This window comes from Podarcis filfolensis (genome assembly GCF_964270895.1).
Source record: "Podarcis filfolensis genome assembly, chromosome: 5".
NCBI lineage: Eukaryota > Metazoa > Chordata > Lepidosauria > Squamata > Lacertidae > Podarcis > Podarcis filfolensis.
The window spans coordinates 11,749,954-11,771,278 of record NC_139608.1 but is presented as its reverse complement, the minus strand read 5'-3'; the positions used below and the strand labels follow the sequence as shown (position 1 = coordinate 11,771,278).

Here is a 21,325-nt window from a genome sequence, read left to right as displayed (position 1 = left end):
CACTATATATTAAAACATAATAATATATAAAACATTTTTTAAAAACTTCCCTATACAGGACAGCCTTCAGATGTCTTCTAAAGGTTCTAACTTACTTATCTCCTTGGCCTGGAGGTCACATAACTTTGTACCCTGCGATGGAAATAGGTACTTCCTCCCATACCCTCTGGCATTTCTTCAATGAAAATAGGGATGCCCTAAGGAAAAGTGGGACATTCCAGGATCAAATCAGAAACTGGGATGGCTTCTGCAAATCTGGGACTGTCCCTGGACTGGAATAATGGAAGTGGAAGGCATTTGTTTTGTTACTCCAGAGGATCCAGTTCAAATTAAAAGAAAGCAGGACTTTAGCTAAACAGTAGGAAGAGCCTCCTGATGATGCAGTATGTTCAACAGTGGGACAGAGTGCCTCAGAAGATGGACTCTCCTCCATTAGAGGTCTTCAAGCAGACGTTTGGTGGCTGCTTATCGAGGTTGCTGTGCAATGGGTTTCCTGCATTGCCAGGCAGATGGGCTGGATGAGCTCTGAGGCCCTTCCAGCTCTAAGGCTACATCTGCACTGTGCATTTGAGGCGTTTTGATATCACTTTTAACAGCCATGGCTTCCACAAAGACTCCTGGGAAATGTAGTTTGGTAAGGATACTGAGAGCTGTGAGGAGTCCCTCTTCCCCTCACAAGAACTAGAATTCAGATTTCATTATCACGCCACTCTGGGAATTGTAGTTCTGGGACAGGAGCAGGAGTCTCCTAACACCTCTTTAGTTGGGCCTTCACACCCACACCCACACACCCCTTAGCCTTTTGAAAAGCTTTGGAAGTAAAACTGCATCAACTTGCAAAGTAATGAAGCACAAGTGATTATTACATGCCTAGTGAGATCCAAAAACCCACCTTTGCCAAAATACTAATGTCGGATCGTTAAAAACATGAGCGGACGCAACATTTCAGAAGAAACACGTCAGCAGCTTTAGAAGAGTCCACTAATCATCTCTGGAGACCTGAATTGAGATGAATTGTGGCAAGATGAAGTTTTAAGCACAATTTGAAAGGTGGTACGGCCTTTGCTACCTTCTCACTAAGAGAAGCCAAATAATGTGTACACCTATGGTCATGATCTTGTAAGCGGCTTACAAGAAACTTGATTTGTGCTTTTAAAGTGGAAAATTGGAGGGGGGTGGACATCCTTGGGTGCTATTAAACTGGGTTAAATTAGCTGCTCCTGTGCTAGATTTAGTTCCTGTCTGATCTTCATGAGCAAAAGAGGAGCTCCACCTGATGAAGCATCTTTGCTCCTGAGCCAAAAGTATCAAGGTAACAAGTGAGTTAGGTAACTGGAGTTAAAATCCACCCATTGACTTAATTTACTAAAGCGCCAGCTAAACTGCCACGGGGCACAGCAAAAGCACCGTATGCCAGAAGTTTAATTCTAGTGGTTTAAGTCCTGTGGAAACTTAAGGCTTCAGTTCTACCCTAATAGGGTAGCCATGGAGGGGGCACAGTAAACAGCAACCAGAAACCTAGATTAACCCCCCTCCCTTTTTAGAGACAGGGTAATGTATAGTCTATGAATATATAGTTTTACAGTGGTTGTTGTAGGCTTCTGTCTGTCTCGAGAGAAAATGGAGTGTGCCTCCAAGGTTGAAGTCAAAAGTGCTGTACTAACAGCATCTGCAAACTTAAAAATGGAAAGCGTAATGCTGGTGGTCAACAAAAGAGGTTTAGAGACTCTCAAGGGAAATCTAAAAAAATGTAGTATAAACACCGACAACTGGGAAACACTGGCCTGCCGAGTCTCCAACTGGAGAACAGCCTTTACCAAAGGTGTCATGGGCTTTGAAGACACTCGAACTCAGGACGCAAGGGAGAAACGTGCTTGGCAAACCCTCACCGTGGTCCCAACCGGAAACCTATGTCCCCACTGTGTGGATCCAGAATTGGCCTCCACAGTCACTTACGGACTCACTGTTAAAACTGTTCGTGGAAGACAATCTTACTCAGCTACGAGTAATCGCCAAAGAAGAAGCAAGAAAGCTGCATTGAAATGATCTCCCTGGAGTACAAGCCTGGGCAGTGTGTATGGAGGTCCTGGCCCACCCAGACCACAAGACCCTCCCTCTCAGCCTTGCTGATGCATTTCAAAGGATGGCAGAGTAATATGTTTTGCAACCAAGTTGCCAGAAATAAGGCTTTTACTCCTCGTTTTTACTCCTTAGTCTTTTCTTCTCCTGAAGACATGCCACAAGGATAACCAGTGGTAAAGTCAGTTTCAGGTCACAAAGTCATAGCATTGGCTCAAGCTCAGAGTAGGATTCAGTTTTAGGTTATACAATGCAGCACAAAAATTTTTTTTTCCTTCCAGTAGCACCTTAAAGACCAACTAAGTTAGTTCTTGGTATGAGCTTTCGTGTGCATGCACACTTCTTCAGATACACTGAAACAGAAGTTGCCAGATCCTTCTATATAGTGAGAAGGTGGGGAGGGGTATTACTCAGAAGGGTGGTGGGAATGGGTGATTGGCAGATAGCTGTGATGAGCCTGTTGATGACTCTTAACGACTGCAATTGGTCTTTAAGGTGCTACTGGAAGGAAAAAAATTTTTTTTGTTTTGACTATGGCAGACCAACACGGCTACCTATCTGTAACTGGAACAATGCAGCACGTAAGCTAAGTGTAAGGATAAGCCCAGTTAAGTTCCAGCTTTTTGGTGAAAACTAGATCAGCTTTCAAACTGATTGCAAGTTGCAACTTTCACTTAACGAACCCGTGAGTTCATCTGCAGTATAGGCTTGGCTTAAGGTTATCATATCCCTGTTTGAAGTTATTGAGTGCTCGTTTTAGTGTTGATTTATTACAATTCTATTTTGTAATTGCCATTTACTGCTTTGCTTTCTTTGAGCTGCCCAGAGGGCATTTGTGTTGGACAGTTTGGAATAAATTTTTACATACTAAAAGTGAAACCGAAGGTGAAGAGACCATATAGCCAGCATCGTATCAAAATATATTTTATTCTGGACCTCTTTCAGATCTGATTCAAATTACACTTGTCAGAGCAATACAATGCAAAGGGGGGAACTGCAACAGAAAAAAAAATGTGCCTAGAAACAGTTTAAGAAAAGGGCTTTCGAGAAGACAAAATCATTGTGATGTGGAACCAAAATACATCATAAAAGGTGTAATTAACATGGGTCCAGGACAGTATAGAACATCTATATCAGTCTTCTTTAGACAATAAATCATGAAAACTGAACAATAAAAAGTCTTTCTGAACAAGTAAAAAAGAAAAGAAAAAACCTGTCACATGGGCTGGTTTTACACTTGTACAACATTTGTAAATTTAACTGGATATATAACTGAAGAAGTGATGAAGACATATTTTTTTTTATCCAGTGCTATAGGTAGGCTCACAGAAGTAGACCCAAAATATTAGCAACTCCAAATCGGAACCTTTTTTTTGTGTTTTGTCTTTTTTTTTACAACTACGTCAAAGTCAGGAGAGAGAGTAGTAGAAGGAAAAGAAGTTTACTTTTGTATTATAGGTGACTGACTGACTTCCCGCGGCCTGTCGAGAGAAACGATATCGCAAAGCACACAGGAGAAGCAACCACGAAACAAGAGTTTGACTTCCTGGATTCATCCACAAATGCAAGAAACAAACCCAAAATAAAACTAGAGGAGCACATTCAGGCTTGGCCACAATTTTGGGACTGACCAACCTTGCATCGTCAAACCCAGCTGTTTTGAAGATCCTGTGTTGTTATGGGGCTGGCAGCTAAAGGGACACCAGTTCACCTTACAGGATAACCCTGTAGTAGCTTCAAGAGTCTTCTTCCTCAAGAAGACTGAAGGCTCCCGATATCAAACCTTTGCTGCTGTCCACCAAACCGAGAGACTTATCCAAAAAAATGACTCGTTTGGCTCATGTGCATGAATCCCAAAAGGCAGGAAGCCAGCAAAGAAGGTACCTATTAAAGGGTTTTTAATTTTATTTTTTTAAAAAACTCAGCATGGAAAGGAGGAGCCACACAGGTTTTGACAAATTGGAGGGATGGAGGTGGGGACTGTCTGTGCATTGAATGCACATCCACCTCCTTTTAGATCCGAAGTATGGATATTCTCTCTCGCTGGCTTGGTATCCATATGCCATAATGCTGCCCCCTTTCTACCAATTCTGGAAGCAATTGCTAAATTGAGCCAAATGACTATGGCTGACAGCCATTTCCAGATCCCCTTGCTCAGCTTGTGAGATTTTCGGCTCGCTGCTTCTGAAAGTCAACCTTTGCAGCAAGTTTGTTCTCACCTATAGTCGGCGGGGGTCGTTTTCCCTTTGGAGATCAGCAGGATTTCTAATCACGAGAGATTGCAGAGCGGATCCTCTCTATTTTGCAATGCTTCTTGCCCCCCTCCCTCTCAGAAAGAGTTTAGACGAGCTCACGTCTCAGTTGCAGTAGTCAGAAAAAAGGAAAGGAAAAAACCATACCGCCCAATTTCAGAAATACATCTAGGGCTGAAGACCTTTGTGAGCAAATTTAGAATACTAGGGCAATGCATATGTTAAAAGCCAACCAAAATAATGGAACTGGCCTGGTGTGGACTTGGGATTATTTGTTTATTTTTCTCATGGGCCAACAAAATTATCATTGCTTTTAGACCAATTTAAGCCCCTGTCGTATTCTCTGCCAGAAGGACACTTTAATGATGCAACCCAAAGACGGATCTGTTTTTAGCCGAAGGCTCACTGACGTATACCTACATCTCAGTTTCACCAAGGCTTGCTATCGAAACTGAGACTGCAGTACAGCCCCAACCAATTTCTCACCATCGTTATGATGGTTTGGCTGAAACTTGCCAGTCATCCACGCAATGCTTATCAAAACCATACTCCAAACTTTCCCCTCTTAACACGTGGTAGAAAATGCCAGTCAGATGCAAAAGCCAGAGCACTTACTGCTCCCAACCCTAACCCTGCGGAAAGCCATCTAATCATACTTTATATTGATTTTGACCTGTTTTTAGGAGGTAATTTAATTATTGTTTGATTTTGTACTGTTATATATCTGATGTTAGCCGCCCTGAGCCCGGGATATAAATAAAAGTTGTTTAATATAATTATTATTATTATTGCATTGACTTGGGAAGCTTATTTCTAAAAATGACTTTCCATGACCACTGATGGTCACAATGCCCCTCTATAGATGTTCCTGCAAGAGATGCCCTAAAAGTCAATTTCAGGGAAAGAGTATAGTCATGGCAAATGCATCTCCCCTGTAAAAGCACGTCACCGTTATGAGTGAAAGACGGGGTTGAAGGCCCCAATATCTGGGGGCTGACCTAAAGAGGTCCAGATGGTGTAGATTCTCCTCCCTGGAATTCCTGTATAGAACAATTGGCACTTGATAAGTTCCTTCTAAACATGCCGACCTGTCGTCCCCCGTCAAATGCCATTTTTTACATGCTCATCTCATGCTTAAGACGAGAAGCTGGTTCAGAACTGGAGCAGCACTGTGGCACATCGATAAAAGAGGACAGCAGCAAAACCACGGGCAACTTCAGGGCTGAGGTTCGAGCAGCCCACGCCTGCAAGAGACCGCAGCTAGGTGACGAGGGCTGTTTTCCCTGCCCTCGTGATCTTATCGGGGGGGGGAACCTGCGCCGCTAGCTGGTTTTCAAAAGCAGCTTGCACTGGGGGATTTAGTGAGATGAAGAGGCTGCAGTCTCAAGAAAGGTGGTAGTGGGAGGAGAGGTTTTTTTGGGAAGGCTCATGGCGCAAACCTGTCTGAAATTTTATTCTCTGAAGCGCAGCCGGGGGGGCTAGTCTTGCGAAACCTACTGAGTACTCTCGACCGTCACAACTTCAGTGGGAATAGGCGCATAGCACTTGGGGCAAAAGTTTGCAGCTTGGGTGTTTCGGCCCACGACAATAACGCTCCCCTCTTGAGTGGTGCGTGGCTTTGGAGTTTGGGATCCGGCCCACGTGATCTCAAGAGAGAGAGAGAGCGGCTGAGCATCTTCTGGCCCCCGCACATGTATACACACACACAACTAAACGACGACCTTGAATTGTGTTAGAAGCAAAAGCGGGGGGGTGGGGGGGGAGAGAAGGGGGAATCAGCCCAGGATTTGGTGATAATGAAGCCTCGGTAATGTCTGCATGCTATCTCGTACGTAGGTGGCTAGAATCAAATCACAAAACAAACAGGAAAAAACTGGAAAACGGAAAGAAAAGCAGCTAAACGGTTGCAAAACCAGAAATGTGGACGTTGCTGAGGAATCTTGCAGCTGTGTCAAAAGAGTTTCAACACCATCAGTGTTTTTATACAGTTTTTTAAAGTCCGCTGAAATATTCGTTCAACAGCTTGTATGAAAAATGAACAGACTGTCCATATCAAAATACAAAAGTACTATCAAGAATCACCTCTGACTTTTTTTCTTTTTTCTTTTTAGATTTAAGTTCAGTGCAATTGACATTTGCGTTGCTAAAGGGGGGGGGGAAAGGGGGGGAGCCGTTTAAATATATTCAAAACAAAAATCCCCAAAAACATTTGTGTCTATTTCTGGGAGCACAGTTTAAAATTATTGCACAGATTTTTTATTTTATTTCATTTTACATTTTTTAAAACTTTTTTTTAAAAATTATTTTAATAATGAGAGAGGTCAGCAACAGTCCTGGACCTCCAGCAATAAAAAGCACAAAAAAAATTGTTTCAAGTGCCAGATATTCAACAAGTTAAGAGTTTCTTACATATCAAAATTCACAGGGAAATTGTTCTGAACATCTTGAGCCTATTCCCAAACCATACAAACAGCTGGTAGAGAGCCGTATCAGATGACTGACTGCCCTTGTGGGTATAAATCTTCATTTTGCTTGTTTTGCGTTAAGGTAGCAACTCCCCCATTAGTAATAACTAATGTGTTTGTGTGTATTAAAAGTAGGCTAAAATGGTTGCCATGCCATGTAAGGCTGAGCTGGACTCCCAACTGCCTCAAAACATGGTTTAGTGTGCACAGAAATCAATGCTAAAAAGCCCAAAACGTCATCGGCTGAAAAGAAGAGACCAAAAGCTGCCTTCTCTGCATTAGGATCAATCTGCAACGAGCTATATAAAGCAAAACTGGGGGGACCTGTGCCTGTCCGGATGCTGCTGGGACTCCAACTCCCATCAGCCCCCAGCAAGCACGGCTAATGGTTATGGATGATGGGAACTGTAGTCCAGATCTGCAGGTTTCTGTCTAGGGCTTTGTTATCGAGGGGCAAGCAGCAGAGAGATTGGGCCGGTTGAAGTGGACTCCAGAGAGAGGAGGGAGAAATTCGCTTTGAAAAGGGGTGGGGAATTGCATGAAAACACTGCACATCAGCAGTATTGGTGGAAAATCTGCTTTCACGCCACTTTTTTCACAAAGCTGGGGCGTTGTTGCTACTGGGGTTTTTGCTTTACTCAAATACGTGAGCGGAGAGCAGTTCTGCCACGGCCACCTCTCGCTGCAAGGAAAGGAAAAGCAACGCTTGAGATAAGAAACACCGCTATTGGTAGTGGTTGTATTTTTGCGCTGGGGAGGGGGGCGGGTAATGTCGCAAGCCCGTATGGAAATTATGGAATGGGAGCAGCAGGGCAAGATCCACGCCTCTGATGGAAGTTGAATTGCTTCATCTTGAAATAAATCATGAAACAATTCTCAGATTCCATCCCCTTCCTCCCCCCCCCCCCGTTTCCTTTCAGATCTAAAAAGGGGCCACGATTTGTTTTGAAGTTTTGCCAGTGCCAAGGCTGGTTCGGCACAGGTGTAAAAACTGCTCTCCGACACATTTTGGATAGACAAAACATCTCCAGTAGGACACTTCCGTAAGCGAGCAAGCTGCTTACTTCGTCCCAGTATTAGCAATGAGGTGGCAAATACATTTCTGTATTTTTTTAATAATAATAAAAATTTTAAAATAAAAAAGTGTGTGCATGTGTCTCGTGTCGGGCGCCTACTCACCCACCCCAAATTCAAAAATACTTTTAATTAATTTGGACTTTGGTGACACTAGACATCTGAGAAGGAATGGGTGAAGAGTCGCCCGGATGTTGTAGCAGGAAAAAAACCTCGCTCAGGTGAATTTGAGCGCAAACCGAACGATCCGTTTCCCCTCACGTTTCTTTCCTTCTTCGCAGCAGTTGCGCAGTTAGGGCTCTAAGACTATAGCAGTGGGTACAAAGAAACTGTCAAGCTACAGCTAAAGCAAAAGTTGAATTAGTCCTGTGCTGATGTTTTGGAATGTCCATGCCTTGGTGGAACCAGCACTGGTGCAGTCCAGAGCCACTCCTTGTAGATACACCACGGCTGTGTCTGTGTGTGCAGGTCCCTATGCAAATATAAAGCGTAACACACAAACTTCAGGTGGGAGCAAATGGCACAACCCTGATCCCTCCATTGCGGGCATGTGTTCCAAACACCAGAGTGTCTATGTGTGTGTATAAACACACCCCTGCACTTTCTTAATTAAAACACACAAAAATAAAATACTGTACCCTTTGATGTTTGCCTGAAATGTCTCAAGTAAGGAACGACTGCTTTTTGGAACACACTTTTACAGATATATTTATATCTAAAGGCCGAGCCAACCCAGCCCCCTGGCCTGTGAGCCCATGAGTAATGGATCTTACGTCGGTGTAAAGGAATGTCAAACTTACAATGTTCTGAGAAGTTCTCCTTTGCGCTTCGTTGCCTCCCTGCCTAAGCTGTGGACAGGGAACCACAACGCCTTCGAGATGTCCCTACACCTTTAAAATAACGCATTCGGAAAGGACGGCTGCAAAACGTTACACACACACACACACACACCCTCCCCAATTCTGAGCAAAAATAAGGGGGTGGGGGTGTTAAAAAGCAATGTACACAAAAACTGCTCGTCTGTTACGAAGAAAGGAAGCCAAATAAGAAAGGAGGGATGGAGGGGACACGATAGGGGAATTCCATTTTTAAAAACCTTGAAGAAGGGAGGGGATGCAGAAAAGGGGGGGGGGAGGGAAGGAGGGAGGCAGCCACCTGCAACTTCCCCCAATTTGGTACACACAATGAGCTGCTCCTCTATGGTTACATCTCTCTCTCTCTCTTTCTCTTCCTGTTTAGTTTTTTGTCTTTCCATTTTCAAAGATGCTCACATGTTATTTTGGGTGGGGTGGGGTGGGGGCACAGCAGATTCCAGCACTTGGTGAACAGGCTTCACAAGCTGTGAAAAAACAAAAAAAACAAAAAAACCCAACAACCTCTTGTCGTCTTCTTCAGGGTGTTAATCGTTTGCCGTGTGTCTTGTCTGTTTTCACTTTTTTTTTTTTAATACACAGTATATGTATATAATTCTTTCTCGGGTTTGGCTGTAGTGGAACTGGCCATGGTTCAATTGGGACTATAGCAGTACATGGGTCAAGGGGACAGTCATTTTGGCTATGTACACATTCATAGTCGGTCCATGGCTTCCAACTAATAGCGCTATTTCCGTAGGTCTAGTACACAAACCTGCAAGTGGAGGAGAGAAGGGGTGGGGGAAAGTGGGGCGTTAAGAAGTCTATGGAACAACGGACTAATCCACAAGAATATACATTACTTCTTATGAGCATCAGTTGCATACAACAGAGAAGAGGCCTATTGTCACCTTCCACAGATAGGATATCTCTGACTCATGGGTACTAGGGCGTCGCAAGAGGGGATGAACAACTCGTGTTTTTGCCCTGGGCCTATGTGTACTCCCTCCCGCTATTAGCAAGCACTGATACTGAGCGTTGACAGCTGAGAAACAAAGGACTGCCTCTAGTGTAAAGGTAAAGGGACCCCTGACCATTAGGTCCAGTCATGACCGACTCTGGGGTTGCGGCGCTCATCACCCTTTATTGGCCAAGGGAGCCGGCGTACAGCTTCCGGGTCATGTGGCCAGCATGACTAAGCCGCTTCTGGCGAACCAGAGCAGCGCACGGAAACGCCGTTTACCTTACCGCTGGAGAGGTACCTATTTATCTGCTTGCACTTTGATGTGCTTTCGAACTGCTAGGTTGGCAGGAGCAGGGACCGAGCAACGGGAGCTCACCCCGTCGTGGGGATTCGAACCGCCGACCTTCTGATCGGCAAGTCCTAGGCTCTGTGGTTTAACCCACAGCGCCACCCGCGTCCCTTTGCCTCTAATGTGGCGCTAGGTTAAAGTCACTCAGCAGTATTCTTTCGTTCTGATGGCTAAACATTATCTGCCTGCAGAATTATGCTGCACAAGGGAACACAGAAGTAGCTTGCTAGTAACAATGCTGTATGCACGACGCACTGCATGGTGAGCTTCATGGAAAACGGTTGCATTCACATCCTCTAATGCACAACATCAAAAGTTGCCCGTCTGCTGGCACAAGAGTCCTTGAACTAGCAGACAGGGAGCTCCGGGTGCAGCCCAAGATGGCGGCAATCAGGACTCTTACAAGAGCCCCAAAGTTTCCAGAAGTACTAAAAGGCCTTTGGGAGGGGGGCAAAAAAGGGGCACCCCAAAAAACCCAAGCCCCAAAGAGGACTGAGCATGCTCAGTGCCCACAGAATGCTAAGTGTCTTTTGGTAGGAAAAAGGAAAGTTTGGAGCGGGAATGGAATGGTGTGCCTTAGGAAAGGGCATGGCTGGCACCCTGAGCTTGAGCGCTGCAGGATTTTGTTGCCGGTCCTCCTTGCTGTACACACTGCTGAGTTAAATGGATGTTGGTAGTGAACCTCAGCGTTTTGCTTTTTCTAAAAAAAACAAAACAGGAAAAAGTCTTCTCTTGTTCCATGTTCCTCGTACCTACGGGACCGCCTCTTCTGGTATGCCCCGTGGAGGACCTTAAGGTCCATAAACATCAACACCGTAGAGGTCCCGGGCCCTAAGGAAGTTAGATTAGCCTCAACCAGAGCCAGGGCCTTCTCAACACTGGCTCCGGCCTGGTGGAATAATCTGTCTCTTGAGACCAGGGCCCTGCGGGATCTCTTTCCGCAGGGCCTGTAAGACAGAGTTGTTCCACCCGGCCTTTGGCTTAGAATCAGTTTGATTCCCTCCCCCTCTTTCTTTTTCCTTTCTCCTCCTATGAAGAAATTGCACCCTAATGTTTTAATGTTGTATCTTAATCTTTTAAATTGTATTTTAATCAACTTGTTTTTATTATTGGTTGTTAGCCGCCCTGAGCCTGGTCTTGGCTGGGGAGGGCGGGGTATAAATAAAAATTTATTATTATTATTATTATTTATTATTTATGGAGGAATAATTTCTTCTTTAGTCCGTTTTACTCAATTTTACCCGCTTCTTCTCCACATTTGCATGCAGTCATGAGAATCTCAAAAGAATGATTGGAAATTCTTCCTTGGTTGGAAACAATAACTTTTGAACTCTCTGTGTCAGATCTGAATAGGCGTGGCAATTTGCGTGTCCCTGTAAGAAGCAGGGTGAGGTGGGGGCAGAGTAACTGGACCGTATTTGGGGGTTGTCAGGAAACACAGGATCACAGGAAACAAGAGGGCAAGCAGGAAGACCCGTCGCTGTCTCCACTCAAACAGAAAGCCGCTAATGGTCTTTCCTGTTTGGGAGGGTCAAATGGCCAACCTGGATGGGTGGAGTTGGTCTAAGCCTGGCAACACTTCACTGACTACCTAAGGAGATGCTCCAATGGATACTTACTTTTTCATTTACTGGTTTCATGTAACACTGCATTAAGTTGTAGTCCCACCTAGCTTGTCACGCAGCAATGGGTCTTCTGGCTCGTTTTAAGAAGTCTCTACATTTCCAAGCTCACTCGGATATTCCAGGAGTGACAAACTGCAAGAACCTGTGTACTTACTGAACCATCTGAAGCACTCGCTCCAACTTTGTCTCCTCCTGCATTCCAGCAAACCTCAAAAATGCCTCCTGTTCCCCGATAACTATGCACTAGAGCACCCGTCTGAAAAAGAAAGAGGGGGGTGAATAGAAAGCAATTAGAATACATTATCATCCTTGTTAATATAAACACATACCACTTGGTTTTCTGTAAGTATGCATGTATTCGAAACCACCTACATTCTAAACACATTCTTTTCCTGTGTGGGATACAAATCTCCAGTAATAAGGAGATGATGGGTGACAACAGAGACATGAGCAGATGGACTATTCTCTGCAGTGCCTTTCTGTGCCTGTGGGGGAGACAGAGAGCAAGACGGAACTCTACGACAGGCATAGGCAAACTCAGCTCTCCAGATGTTTTGGGACTACAACTCACATCATCCCTAGCTAACAGGACCAGTGGTCAGGGATGATGGGAATTGTAGTCCCAAAACATCTGGAGGGCTGAGTTTGCCTATGCCTGCTCTACGAGGTCCCTTCCATTTGCAAGTTCTAGAGCAGGAAGTCACTGCTGACAAACAAATGGAATAATATGTTGTGCTCAGCCTGTTTAGCGCTTCTGAACTTAGCCCAGAAGCAAATTGGAATCTGGTGCAGATGAGCTCAAAGATTTTATATGCCCTCTCTTAGCAAGCCATAGCATTTCTACTTAAGCAGGACTTCTAAAATGTTTTTTGGGGGGCCGCAAGTCACTATTATAGTCCAGCTAGCAGATTATCAATACGCATAGACCCAGGGGAAAAAAGCATATGCACAATGCAAACCCTTCTGGTTCCTTTTAAAAACGCCTCTTTCGCAGGGTCACTTCTGAAATAACACTGTGCTAATAAAGACTTTTAAAAGCAAGGGGAAAGTTAAATGGGAACTAGTCTTCTGAGACTGTATTTGTGACCAGGGAGGGTCTGACGGGCACGCAGGAGCCCATTTTACGAACCTATCAGTTCACCTTAAAAAGCCATTTCTGTGCCAACAATACAGCTTGCGGAACAGCCAACTCTTGTGTTTGATGTCCCCCTCCCTCTTAGATAACCCTGTTTGTTCAGACCCTCTTAGGGCAGAAATCACAACTGCATACTGCATTTTAATGGGAGCCCTGTGCTTTGAAACGTGCGCCCTCTCTCTCTCATTCTCAGTCCCAAACATTGGGGAAATCCTTGGTGCAAAGGAGAGGAACGGCTGGGAGAAAGAAAACAAAATGGGCAAGGTTCCCGTGGCATTCAAGAGGCATGCTGGATATGAATGGTGAGGACTACTGTTGGGAGGTTCAGCAGCAATAAAGGGCCACATTCCCTATCACCAAGTGTTGCCATTGTAGAAGCAAGGAAAAGACCCCAAACACCCTGAAAGGTATCATCATCATCATCATCACTTAGCCCCTGATATTAAAAGCTGCCCTGGCAAATCCGATTGAGGAGTATGGGGCAAGAACACTAAGAAAGAAAGGAATTTAAATAAAATAGCTAAACACAAACAACCGCCCAAGTAGACGCACCTGTGTATTCCAGATGTGTACACATTTGTCGAAAGAGCCACTGGCCAGGTACCTGCCGTCAGGACTGAAAGCTACACTGTACACAGGTTCTTGGTGTTTCGTCAAGGTGTGGATGCAGATCCCTCTGTCTACATCCCATAACCGAACTGTAGAATCGAAAGATGCACTGCCGAGAAGGGAAAGAACGGGAGGGGGAAGCAATTGCTGTCATTTCAATATTGACTTTAGAATGTATTTACCTATGCTTTCTTTCTTTAAAAAACAAAACAAAACCATGCACTGGGGGGAATTAAGGGTGGAGGAAGAAAAGCAAAAGAATGAGGGGCGTGCAACAGAAGAGGTGCAGCAGAAAACGTGCATTAAAAGGGCTGATCTTTCATAATCAGGGCTGTGTAGTTGCCTGCCCCTGTAACAACCCCCTTGGACCCTACAATCGTAACTGTAGAAGAAGAAGAAGAGTTTGGATTTGATATCCCGCCTTTCACTCCCTTTAAGGAGTCTCAAAGCGGCTAACATTCTCCTTTCCCTTCCTCCCCCACAACAAACACTCTGTGAGGTGAGTGGGGCTGAGAGACTTCAAAGAAGTGTGACTGGCCCAAGGTCACCCAGCAGCTGCATGTGGAGGAGCGGGGAATCAAACCCGGTTCACCAGATTACGAGTCCACCGCTCCTAACCACTACACCACACTGGCTAGACTTTAGCTTCATTATTATAACGACCTGTTTCATTATGATTAAATATCCATATCTGGATTTCCTTGGGCTAGTTGGCACTTACCTACCACAGATTCCGGCGTATTAGGTGCCAGCAGCTGCCAATTTGAGGGGGTTGACTTATACGCCCAGTCTTATATGCAGCAGCTTTGCTGGGCAGCAGCAGTGGGTGGTGGGCTCCACGCCGGGAGGAAGCTGCCCAGCGAAGCCGGCTTAGCATCGCTGGGCAGCTTTGCCGGGCGGCTTCCTCCCGGCGTGGAGCCCGCTGCCCACTGCTGCTGCCCAGCAAACCCATACCCGGCGTATAAGACGACCCCCGACTGCAGCAAATGGAACAATGTGTTGTGCTCAGCCTGTACTGTACTGCAGCTCTACGAGGGATAAGCTACAGTTCCCATGATTCTTTGGGGTGAGAGGAAGTCATGGGCTTTAAACGTTCAGTGCAGACTTGACATTTGAAATAGGATGAGGCACTTGTAGCTGGTTCTGTTTGCCCTCCAAAGGAGAGTGACGAGCACATGCTCAAATACACAAATGAGCATAATAGCAGGCTTCTTAGAACATGCAAAGGGTTGAAATGGAGACAAGGAGGGGTGCACATACAAGCCCCGTCCAAAACAGCCTGGGAAGCTCTTCAGATCTTTCTGCAATTGGTAGGAAGATCTGAAGAAGTGTGTGCATTTTAAGGTGTTCAATTGAGCATGGTTTGAGACCTCCCCGTGAGAGGGAGGCCCATCCATCTGTGGACCCCGATTATCCCCCCTCGCATTGGGGGAGTCCCCACAGTTTAATCCTTCATGTGCCGAGGATGAATTTTGATGCCTTAGCATAGCTGCTGTCTCCCCCATGACAATATTACCTTGCTAACATAAGATTGGCATTTGGGTTGTTTGTTCCTGGCCCCGTAGGACTCCATTTGATAGTATAAATTTCTTTGTTGTGTGCTTGTAGATCGTGGACACAACTATCTTGTTTCATACTCCAGATCTAAGAGAGGTCAAGAGAGGAGAAAGAGCATATCAACTTTCTGTGCAAAGGGTTTCCCGGCAAATTTCGCAACCCTCTTCCTTCCGCCAAAGCAAAGAAACACACAGTGCAAATGAAGACACTTTGCTCCGGGGCTTTTCGAGCCCAATTCTCATGTGAACTTGGCACTGCATTTGCAGGCGCTCGGTCCCCATTCTGCAATCCGTTCTGCACACAGCTGTGGCAATTTCCACAGCACCCAATGCCAAAAGAGGTTCGTCGCGAAGCACTGAAAGGAAGTGCAAAAAATGTGTGGAGAGCTGCTTCATGAAGGCAGCCTCCTATTTGCAGTGAACTCCAGGTGTTCTCTCCTGCCCACCTAGCAGTTCGAAAGCACATCAAAGTGCAAGTAGATAAATAGGTACCGCTCTGGCGGGAAGGTAAACGGCGTTTCCGTGCACTGCTCTGGTTCGCCAGAAGCGGCTTAGTCATGCTGGCCACATGACCCGGAAGCTGTACGCTGGCTCCCTCGGCCAGTAAAGCGAGATGAGCGCCGCAACCCCAGAGTCGTCCGTGACTGGACCTAATGGTCAGGGGTCCCTTTACCTTTACCAGGTGTTCTCTACAGAAGTGTTGATTTGGAAAAGACCCTGAGGGTGATCTAGTCCAACCCCCTGCGATGCAAGAATCTCATCACAGAATCATAAAATTGCTAAACTGCACACGCGTATGGGATGAGAATGTGCTTTCATAGGACGGAAACCAACACAAACAAACAAATAAATTCCAGTGTGTGGTTAAAAACGCTGCAGGGTATCCCTCTCTAAAAACATGCGGAACTGCTGCTGGGTTTATGTAAAGGGAACCGTACTAGCTAGTTCTGGACAACACTGAACTAAATGAACCAATGGTCTGACTCTGTATAGACTCAGCTCCCTGTTCCTTTCGTTGTAGACTACAATCCTCTGGAACAGCGACAATTCCTGTTCTGCGTTCAAAAAGGCAGCCACTAAACCAAGACACCAGGGTGGTATTTAAGTTTTACTCAGAATAGATCCACTGCAATTAATGAACGTCAGCAAGTTAGGTCCATTCATTTCACTGAGTGCACTCCCAGTAAAATTTAGTTGGGTGCCAACCTGGGGGAATATGTTACGCTAAAACAAGTGAAACAAGGGGCTGATATGAGCTGATAGCCACACCAAGTGCTTTTTAAAGTCAGGAAGATGAAGCAAGTAAATTAAATTGACTGACAAGCGCAAGGAAAAGGAAGGTCTTCCTGCAACACTAAATCTAGTCATTGAAAACGTAACAAAGCCTCAACATGCTGGGATTGGGATTAGCAAAGGTGGCTTTAGGAGCAAATTCATGAGGACAGGCTAATCAATGGCTATTGGCCAAGTATCATTCAATACTCAATACTGGGGGTCTTTGAGGGCAGAAAGTGGAAAATGCTGGAAGATACTAGTTCATTCTACAAGGTTCTTTTCTTTTTTTACTGATAAGAGTTGGAAATGTTATGTTATGTTTTGGCTATCTCAAGGTCACGCTGAGACAGATAAATTTGTGCGCTCAGCAAACTGGTAATTCTTTCTTACTTTCATTTTCGACCTTGAACGTTTGCAGATTTCTCTGAAGTTGTGTGTGTTTTGCCTTCCATGTGTTTTTTTGCCTTTCGTGAAAAATTCCTCTTTTACTGATGAACCTTTGATTCTGCGTGTTTTATTACTTCCAAGACGCATTCACTCCAAATATACGTTTCTGCAACTCTGCTTTTCATCAGGACATGGAGTGCCTAGGATTTTAGGCTGTCACAAGCAAGAGAATGGGGGCATCCAAAAGGAGATTTGACTTCATGGGCTGGTCCAGAAAGATGTTTCTGATGGCATTATAGGACACCAGGTCCAATTTTGCCAAAGATGACTAACAACGTCGCCAGTCAAAAGAAGGCCAAAGCCTTCTTGGATACATAGCGATAAACTCCACCTAAGAATGTGACTGAAATAGTATAGCACAAGTAGTTTATTATAAAACCAGATCACCCGGTGTTGTACATTTTACCTTTAAAGTCATGTCATCGGAACAAGATGCCAGAAGATTACCAGTGGGATCCCATTTGATTGCGTTAACTTCATTCTGAAATTTAAGAGCAAGAGGGAAGTTGACGTTTCCCATTTCATTGACATAAGAGGACAGGGAAATAAAAGGAAGGCTCTTCCAACTCAGTAACAACATGGTGGCACCATTAATCCAGAAGGAACAGTGCTGAAATTTGATGGAACATGTCTGGCTTGAAATTATTCAGAGATGGGCAATGGACACAGCAGGCATACCACTCAGATTGCATCCGAAGCACACTTACGAAAAAGTTTTGCTAATTCAATGGGGCCTCCTTTGGAGGAGCTTAGTAACAGCATCATGGCACCATCTTTGCCTATGCAAATTGTACAGTCAATGCAAAAGCTGTATGGGGCACACACAGGCTATGCCTCCCCTTACAACCGGCTGAGCTAACGTAAGAATCTGTAAGGTATTCACAACTTTCAAAAGAATCCAAGAATCCATGCCTGGAATCTGGAACAGATCTCTCATGAACTGACGGGAAACGCTGTGATCTTAGGGAACTGCAGCTTGGGGGTGCAGGTCCTTCATGGAAGTAACATATGGTGCTGGGCTGAGGTGACATGGCAGCAGGAAAGCTCTGAGCCATCCGGCGACAGGATCACATCTCTTAACTTTGCTCCATATGTGCAGCTTATACTAAACAAGTGGAACATTGCTTTAAAAACAGAACAGAACTATACTTACGGTGTGGCCCTGGAAAGTTTTGATGGGCTTATCTTGGCCTAGTTTACAGACGTGAATACACATATCTGTGCTACAGGAGGCGAATGTGTTGTTGCTCTGCCAGTCAACATCTAACGCTGGTGCTATTGACAGACAGACAGACAAAATGTTAAGCAGAAACATAACCACCCCCCTGTATTCATGAGCAAACGGTATCAAGGTATCAGCCTAGAGCAGAGCAGAATGTAAAATCCAGAGGGGATTGCCCTTGTCGCTCACTTTCATCTTTCTATATGGTTCTCATATACAGTGGATCCTCGGGTTATGTACCGTCCTCCTTACGAACGCTTTGGGTAACAAGCTCCACCAACACGGAAGTAAATGCTCCTGGTTGCAAACTTTGCCCTGGGATGTGAGTGGAAGTTGTGCGCCTTTGGCACGGCGGCAGCAGGAGGGCCCATTAGCGAAAGTGCGCCTCATGTGAAGAACAGTTTCGGGTTAAGAACAGACCTCTGGAATGGATTACGTTTGTATCCAGAGGTACCACTGTACTGTGGTATTTTTATGTATTGCAATTTTGCTGTTATTTTTACTGATGATAATTTAAGTAACGATTCATTGCAATTGTCGAGAGTGAATTTCTGCTTAATTATTATTTGCTGATATTCTGCAAGTTCATTTTAAAGTCTGCTGTTATATTCTAACAAATTATTGCATACTACAGAGTGTCACCTTGGAAGTCGAATGCAATCTGTTCCGGAAGTCCGTTCGACTTCCAAAACATTTGGGAACCAAGGCGCGGCTTCCAATTGGTTGCAGGAAGCTCCTGCAGCCAACCGGAAGCCGCGTCGGGTGTTCGGGTTCCAAAGAACGTTCACAAACCAGAACACTCACTTCCGGGTTTGCGGCGTTCGGGAGCCAAAACGTTCGACTCGCAAGGCGTTTTGTTTGTGCTTTATTTGATGTAAGTTGTTTATTTAAAGTCATATTTTTATTATGATTTATTTGCATGGGAATGGATTGCTATAAGATGTGTGATGTTTGTTGTACATTTTGTTCTTTCTTCAGTTTGTAAACGGCCTTGCAATATAGCAATATACAAAGGCGGTATACAAATTAAAAGTGAAATGAAACAAACTCTGGATAGAGGTCTCTTTGCACATGCCTGGAAGCCTTCGGTGTTTAAAAGGATGTGTGTCATCACAGCCCCTCTCTCCAATGCTACAGGCCTTGGAGGATGCAAAGCAAGTGCAGAAGGGACTGTCCCCTTGGCCTGCACTTGCCCCCTATTTCACCTGCACAAGGCACTTGGTGGAACAAGGAAGCAGTATGGATATGGGAAATCCAGGTTCAAATTGCTGCTCAGCCATAGCGCTCAATGGAAACATATATTTAGGGAGATATTGCCCAACCTAACCTACTGCACAGGACTGATGATATTTTAGGTGGGAAAATCATAAAATCACGGAGTTGGAAGGGACCTCGAACGTCTTCTACAGTCCAGCCCGCTGCAATGCAGGAATCTTTCGCCCAACATAAGGCTTGACCCCACGAACCCAAGATTAAGATGTTCTGCGTCAAGCAGAAACTTAAAATCGTTACTCTCAAATAACAGATCCTGAGACCCGAAGGTCAAGACTAGACTGTGTCATCCGTTGCCATAAACAATGCAGATTTAACCGAGGAGGAATACAAAAATTAGCCCAGATGGCTCTTTGGAAGAGGACAAGGCCAGAGGAAGACGAGATCTGAACTGACATGCCGGAGACTCTGGATTTAACAAGGTGGTTCCATCTGCAGGTTTTCAAAAGCCATACCAACTCAAATGCAAGGTGCAATGGATGGTGTACTAAACATATCTTCTTTTTATAATGTAGCAAAGAGATTTTGTGCACAGTCGTGCTTTTTTTAAAAAAAAGAGGTATGGATAATCTTGATTTTAATCAGGACCAACTGAGCCTTAAAAGGCAGTGTCTTCCACTGTTAATTGCCCCTCCCCTAGTTTTCAAAACTAATTGCTTCTTTGAAAAGAAATACGTACCAGAATGGAAAGGAAACTGCTGTTTGGCTTCTCCAGTATGTGCATCCCAAATAATTGTGGTCTGAATTAAAACAAACAAACAAACAGCAAAAGACCATAAAATTGCTTTTGTAGATCTCACTCGTTGCTAAAGTCTGCCAAACCGGCATTATTCAGATTGTACGTTTTGTAGGTTTGCTATTTAAAAATGCCCCAAGCAAAAGTTTATCTACCAGACAGGTGCAGCTTACAAGTTTGCGTTATTAGAAAGCAGTTCCTAATATCCATATTACTCGTCTGTAATCTCCTAATTAGCTCATCTCCCTTCAAATATTTGCAGGCTGCAGCGTCTGCCTTCAGCTAACCACTTTGTGCCCGACACATTATTTGCACACCAACAGCTCCCTCCTGCCCCAAAAGCGGCTTCAGGGGTGGGTGATGTGAAGTAGAGAGCATGCTAAACCCTTTCTCCACCAGCTGCTTATCCACTCTAAATCCAACACAAGCTCCCTTTCCTTTGTGCAAGGTTCAAAACTTGTTTGCCTTCACTGTGACATATAATGACTAGAAAACCTTCATGTTCATGAGATTAAGAGCTACTGCAAAGGGGATGACTTCTGGCCTGTTTGAGAAATCTCTCTCGCGCACGCTCTCTCTCTCTCTCTCTCTCTCTCTCACACACACACACACACACACAGAGTGATTTTACCCAGGACAAAATTGGAATCAACAAGCTTTAGGCTCCCTTCCCATCCTTTCTGTGCTGAGAAAACGACACAGGGATCCCTTAATTTATTTAAAAGGACTATCCCGATTGCCCTTTTCAGAGAGATCCCATGAGTGCATTTATTTGGCAAAGTTACACCAGACTGGATTACCTACATAGCATTTCCCATAATGGCCTTGTGATGTGGATTTTCCAAGTTAATGTATTTAATATTATTTTTGCTGTAAGTGATAATAACTTCTTCTTCTTATTATTAACTGCTGCCCAGTTAATTGAGGGCACCTTTTCAACCAGTGAAAAGCTTTTAAAGTGATTCAAACCAACTGATAGGACTAAATGCTTCATTCTTCAAGCATCTGCTTAAAACTTCCTGTGAATGTGAAACATACATTTGTCCTCTTGGGTCAGGGAGATCAGTGACAGCTCCCTGTCGAGTGCACACAGCATAGCAAATTTGGGTTTCCTGCTGCAAAATGCATAAAGGAGCCCGTAAGCAAGAAAAGGGAAATCCAAGGGGACGTCATGCATAAACTGCAGGAAATGTTCTCTACGATTCTCCATATATTTGTCTGCTCTCGTCTTAAGCTGCTCCAGCCTTGGGAATGTTCACTTGCTCTCAGAAGTTCGCCATTTGACAGTTCGCCCCCACCATACTTGAGCGAACTGCAATTTCCACTAGTATTAAGAGACCACATTTGTTGTCAAGAATGCTCATAAGTCACCTGCTATATTAAGGCATAGTGAAGATGGTTGTTTCCAAACCCA

The 21,325-nt window shown here is 44.7% G+C and overlaps 1 protein-coding gene across 4 annotated transcripts in view; it reads right to left on the bottom strand.

The window, feature by feature from the left end:
- Positions 1–2,987: 2,987 nt before the first annotated feature.
- TBL1XR1 (TBL1X/Y related 1) overlaps positions 2,988–21,325 on the bottom strand; it is a 176,887-nt gene continuing 158,549 nt past the window's right edge. For all 4 annotated transcript variants that reach the window (XM_083613366.1, XM_083613369.1, XM_083613368.1 and 1 more), the window contains exons 10-16: positions 19,855–19,915; positions 17,835–17,956; positions 17,088–17,162; positions 14,920–15,047; positions 13,347–13,512; positions 11,814–11,915; positions 2,988–9,496 (exon numbers count right to left, since the gene is read on the bottom strand). In XM_083613366.1, coding sequence (XP_083469492.1) covers positions 9,470–9,496; positions 11,814–11,915; positions 13,347–13,512; positions 14,920–15,047; positions 17,088–17,162; positions 17,835–17,956; positions 19,855–19,915 — 681 coding nt within the window. In that variant the 3' untranslated portion in view covers positions 2,988–9,469. The remainder of the gene's footprint in view (positions 9,497–11,813; positions 11,916–13,346; positions 13,513–14,919; positions 15,048–17,087; positions 17,163–17,834; positions 17,957–19,854; positions 19,916–21,325) is intronic.